Genomic DNA, 5,625 nt, shown 5'->3' with positions numbered 1-5,625 from the left:
CTTTTTATATTTGTATTCTTTATTTATTTTCTTCTCTCAATATGATATAATATAATATAATATTTCTTTTCTTATTTTTTTCTTTATTTACGAAATAATTAAGGATTGTAGCTTTCAATTATTTTCAAGAGTTAGGCATTATCTCAAAATGATTTTTGACTGATACCATGATAAAACATAATGAAAAAATAAGATTCGTTTAACTTTTTAAATAGTTAAAAAAAAAAAAATAATACTAATGATTTACTCCATTTGTATTAAAAAAAAATTTGTTATGGAAAAATTCTCGTTTTGGACTTATTTGTCGGAAATCAAATTTAACGTAGTTACGTTCATAATCTCGTAATATACTAACAAAAATCTTTCAAGAAAATTTGTGAAATCCAATTATTTGAAAATAATTTTTGGAGTGATATAAAATTTAAATACTTTTTGTAGTGATATAAAAGTTTGATATCTAAAATTGACACTTAATTTTTAGGAAACTGTCAAATCTAACTCATTTTCATGTCAAATAAAAAAAATTAAATCAAATAAGACTTAAATTTTTGTTCTAGTTTCACTCTTATCACACTTTATCCTCCAACAATTAAGAAAAATAATTGAACCAGAAAATTAATAAGTTAAAATGGTAGGAGACAAGTGCAATCATGCATCGTCACATCCGCGAAAGCGCACACACTTGAATCAAATTTGTCTCCAATTGCCCTTTCACCCCATTGTCCACTTTGTATTAGTGTAATTTTTTTTTTTTTTTTTTTTTTAAGGTAAAGCACTTTGTGTTAGTTTCTCTCTCTATATGTGTGTGTAAATGTGTGTGTTATTTGTGCATAGCAACTAGCAAGGAGCTGCCGCTGCTTGTTCTGGAAGAACAGAGTCAAGGTTAGTGTGAGGAAAAGAGATTCACAAGTGTGGACTATAGAGAGTGTGTGGGAAGTTTCAGTGTTCAGATTTAATTTTGGTCCAAGACTGCTCAATCTCAAAATCCCCAAAGACCCACAACAGAACACTCCCAACTCTACATCCAAATCGCTTCTCTGAGGCCAAAAGCCTCGATTCTCAACATGCGTCGCTGAAACCCTCAACAAAATTGTCCTGGAATTGTAGTTTGGCATAATAATATACCATGAACACCGCGAGTTAAGAGAGGAGAGAGAAATTCACCAAAAAAAACAATTAAAATTGAGAGAAATAAGATTTCGTTACCTAATATCTAAAACGACGCCGTTTAAAGGAGTGTATATTTGGGTAATTTCAACTTATAGCAAATTTTTAATATTATTGTATAAAGAATATTGGAGGGTGTTTTCGTATATTTACTTACCCTTCTGACAAAAAATCCTTATTTGTACTATTTTGAAATTACTTTTGAACAACAAAGGTGTTATTTGTACGCTTTTCAAAAAAAAAAATTGGGTGTTTAATTTTCCATAAATGTTTATACGTTGTTGTTTGTTTTTATCCGAATTGTATTATTATTGACAGATTGTATTACTGTTGACTTATAATTGAATTTGAAATCAACCCGAGCACATTGTACAGGTTAGGAGCAACTCGACAGCAAACTAGCATGCTGCTGGATTGATTTTAGCGTTCCAACAGGTGACTGAAAATGATTCTCTCTCTGTGACTAAATTTGTCCATTACCCGAAAAATACAAATTTTCATTTATTGGAATTTTCTTACAATACAAAACTACAGATTCTTCATCAAGGAAAACAAGAAGCTAAAAATTATCATTAAAAAGGGTAAAAAAATAATAGTAAGAACCTCAACACAATTACATGAGAGCTCATAATGAAAAATCATTTGATGGATCCAATTCTGGTGGTGATCATTAGATGCTCATAGGGCTTTCTGGATCATTTAGAGCTGCTATGGCATTTTCAATCTTTATCCTCAAATGATCTTTCTCCTCCTCATCAGCCTGAAGAAAAAGAAAAAAAAAAAAAAAAGAGGGTCAAATTTGGTATTCCTGAAAAAGTTAATTGTCAAACCTGTATTGAAACTTCAAACTTAAGATTTGCTTATACACAAATTTGTTTTTATGCATTTTATTTATGTTTACTACTACTATAATTGAGTAATTAAATTGGATTTTTTGGAAGCTAGTCTATTGGAATTAGTGTATCATTTAATGAACATGAATTATTTGAAAGCTAGAGTGCAAATGTCTTTTAAGTTTTAATGAAACAACTAATTCATCCCATCCAACAACAGTCAAATCATTAATCAAAATTTATATATCATAAACTAATTCCGTGCACAAAGTCGTACAAAACTTATTGTTATCTTACCATGAAGGCAATATTTTATACCCGTAACATTTCATAAATGTACTTTACTTTTTATAAATAAATTTGTGAAATTTTTTTTTTTTTTTTAAATTGATTCTCACGATGAAATCGAAAGTGATGTTCATAATTGCAGTGAATTAGTGATCGGCTTTATTAAAGTCTGTCTATTGGCTTTTACTTCATAGACCCCACAATCAGAGTCATTTTTGGATCACCCATGACCCCATCTATATATATATCTTCATATCAGCCACAAATTTCTCCAACTTTTGTTTAAAATATTTTCCAATATAAGATTCTTGTGCCAATTTAATAAACTTATTATTATAACTATCGCCTCTATTTAAATGACTGGAACGCTCTAATTCCCTCCCTCGAGTGATTAAAAAGAGTTCGAATAATTGACAGTACAATACGCGTACTGTATTGAATTGGGTATTCATATGTGTGAGTTATTCCAACCGTATGATACATTAAATTGGATATTCACACGTGTGAGTTATTCGGACCGTACCCTTACGAGATAAAATTCGCTAGAGGAGATACTAAAATAGGTGGTTGAGGCAATTTAATACTGGAGCCCTGCTACATATGAAGTGTCGGGCTTCGATGGGAAATGAAATCAATATGGTTATTATTAATATAACCTTGAACGATAGTATATATATATATATATATATATATGGATATATATATGTACAGAGAGAGAGTGACCTCAACGAATACTGTCTTCAAAAGTCTGCCAGAAAAAGCTGTGATGTTTGCTGTAATGATCCGTAGTTTCAGAGATTCAAAAACCTGGCACAGCTTCACCATGGTGTCTGTTCGTTTACTGCATGTGAGGCTCACTACAACTGTTTTTTCTCCCATATATGACACCCTTAGCTGTAATAAATCAATCAATTAATTAATTAGTAATGAATCACAAATAATAATAATAATAATAATAGTAAATTAAGTCAAATTATTTGATCAAATTCTAGAGAGAGAAAAAGTGACCCACTTCAAGAACTTCAATTGGCGATATCCTTGTACTCCCAGAATCATAGTTATGATCAACCCTTTTCTTCTTCAATCTCGTCAACGCCGGCATCTCACGATCAAAATCAAACACCAAATTGTTCTTCACGTTCCCGGATTCCAGTTCCGATATCTCTGATTGAATTCTCCTTTCTTGGTCATGCAATTCTTGGATATAATCTATTGCGTCTTTGATTATTGACGCCTTGTCCATCTAATTAATTTTCCATAAATACCATATAATCAAATTAATTAGTACTCACATCAAACTCAACAAAAAATAAATCAATAATTAGTCACACACAAAACAAAACAAAAATAAAATAAAATGAACACATGTCTAACGTTTATTATTATTATTTGCAGTACTAAAAGTCTAATAATTTATTGGCAGAGGACAAAAATTATGGTTTTTTTTTAATTGTTGATTGAATCACACACCTTGCTAATGTTGGGCACAACTGCTCTTAGAGCAAATAGCCTTTCATTGAGCTTCTTCCTTCTGTTTCGTTCCGACACAATGTTTTTAGACGCCGGTGACGACGACTGCGTTCCGTCCGGCGAGCTCGAATCGTAGTACGTGGAAAAGGGCTCATCCAAACCCCAGCTGATCAAATCAATCCAATTAGTTATTTAGACTTTATTCATTAACAAATTGCTTACATACATACATACATAAATATACACACACACACACACACATATACATATAATTATATACATACCTGTCGAATTCTTCACTATAGTGTAACATGTTTTCCCAGTAGTGTTCATCACATATGTTGTCCATTGTTTGTGTGTGTGTGTGTTGGGGTGTGTTTGTGGAGAGAGAAATGGGGTGTTTTGTGGAGGGAGTGCCGGGGGTTTTATAGGGGGGGAGAGGGGGACAGAGTGTGAATTAAAAGGGTAGTTTAGGGATTTGGACCACCAGGTGGGGGTTATCTGTATTTATTTTTGGTGCTGCCACTTGGAAGGATCACGTCCGTCTTATGAACAGTCTACCTTTTTTTTCGGAAATTTCCTACAAATTGTCTACTTGGCCGCGTGAATGTACATGATTTCAATGGACGAATCTTTTTCACGGCGCGTGTAGTTGACTCTCCTAATGGCATGTGGCTTTAAGACAACTGTACATACAACGTTGTCCAGTGGGACCTGCAGTTTTATTTTTCTTTAAATTCCTTTTGTTTTTTTTTGGTCTCTTTCTCTCTTGTTTCCTTCCTGTCCAAGGCCACATTATTCATAATTACAAATACAAATATGCAAATTTGGAAATGCAAGTATAGTACATAGAAAATTGTATTTCACTTAAAATAAAAACAGAAAAAAGAAAAAATCTCAAGTGCCCTCTAATTTTATTTTAAAATTTTCTACTTAAAGTGAAAAAAATAATCAAGTAAATAATGTCCGCCATAGTTAATTATGATAACAAAAAAATATCACGTGAAGTACACATGAATATATTTATGAATCTACAACATGGGGCGAAGACTTCGACTAAAGTCAATCAGCTGAAGTCTTTGGCTAGGCAAATGGTTTTGCATTCACATGATGCAAAGCGGTGAAATTTGAATTATGTGGATGTAAAGCGGTGAAATTCTATGTTTGAATTTTTCCAAGTTTATTGGCTACTTTTATACTTTACTGAATTTTTTTTTTTTTCAGTATGAGTAGCATTATTTTTTAATTTAATATGTATATTAAAAAGACATACTTTATGTCATATCACTCGAAATTTAGTTAAAAAATTTATTTAGAATATCCCCAAATAAATACATCCATATTAAGAATGTTTATGGATACATAAAATTCAATGTATTATTCGAATATATACGATCCAATTCTTTTCAAACTAAATAACGTTTAAATATAAGCCGTTACCTCTCTTTATTCCCATAAGAATATTTATATGGATCTGAATTCTTTGCCGTACCCTTTTTTTTTTTTTTTTTTTTTTTTTTTTTTTTTTTTTGAGATATTAAGTATTATGCAAAAGATGTAACGCTGTCGAAACGAAGATGCAATGTGATTAAATTGAAAATAAAATATCATTATTTTGGAGTGTAACGTCCTCAAAATAATGGTATTAAAAATTTAATTTAATGACATTTATTTTTAATTTAATATTTCTACATCTTCGATTTAATTATGTTACATTTAATTGTATTATATACCTACAACATAGTACAACATGAAATTGTGTGTTGATTAAAAAAAAAAAATGAGGACTATAATTGTTTAGTATATAACTTTCATGTCACTGCCCGATGAGTTAATTCATTAATCGATTTGTCCATTTTTTTTTCTT

The 5,625-nt window shown here is 30.9% G+C and overlaps 1 protein-coding gene across 1 annotated transcript; it reads right to left on the bottom strand.

The window, feature by feature from the left end:
• Positions 1-1,643: 1,643 nt before the first annotated feature.
• LOC132279523 (transcription factor bHLH35-like) lies at positions 1,644-4,167 on the bottom strand. The gene is made up of 5 exons (XM_059781518.1): positions 4,043-4,167; positions 3,759-3,924; positions 3,301-3,531; positions 3,012-3,182; positions 1,644-1,927 (listed from the first exon to the last, which is right to left on the bottom strand). The coding sequence occupies exons 1-5, from the start codon at positions 4,105-4,107 to the stop codon at positions 1,838-1,840; spliced, it is 723 nt and encodes a 240-aa protein (XP_059637501.1). The 5' UTR covers positions 4,108-4,167; the 3' UTR covers positions 1,644-1,837.
• Positions 4,168-5,625: the final 1,458 nt, after the last annotated feature.

The sequence above is a fragment of the Cornus florida genome, unplaced genomic scaffold, assembly GCF_030987335.1.
Source record: "Cornus florida cultivar Cherokee Brave unplaced genomic scaffold, ASM3098733v1 CherokeeBrave_3.0.0_Hap2_Chr10, whole genome shotgun sequence".
Taxonomy (NCBI): Eukaryota; Viridiplantae; Streptophyta; class Magnoliopsida; order Cornales; family Cornaceae; genus Cornus; species Cornus florida.
This window is presented reverse-complemented; position numbering and strand designations above follow the sequence as displayed.

Bases quoted from the DNA above. Each gene is read 5' to 3' on its own strand.
- LOC132279523 (XM_059781518.1), bottom strand. From the start codon at position 4,107: ATGGACAACATATGTGATGAACACTACTGGGAAAACATGTTACACTAT. The intron at 3,532-3,758 runs GTGTGTGATTCA...AAAATTAATTAG, and splicing joins TTGTGCCCAACATTAGCAAG to ATGGACAAGGCGTCAATAAT. The intron at 1,928-3,011 runs GTCACTCTCTCT...CTTTTTCTTCAG, and splicing joins TGAAGACAGTATTCGTTGAG to GCTGATGAGGAGGAGAAAGA.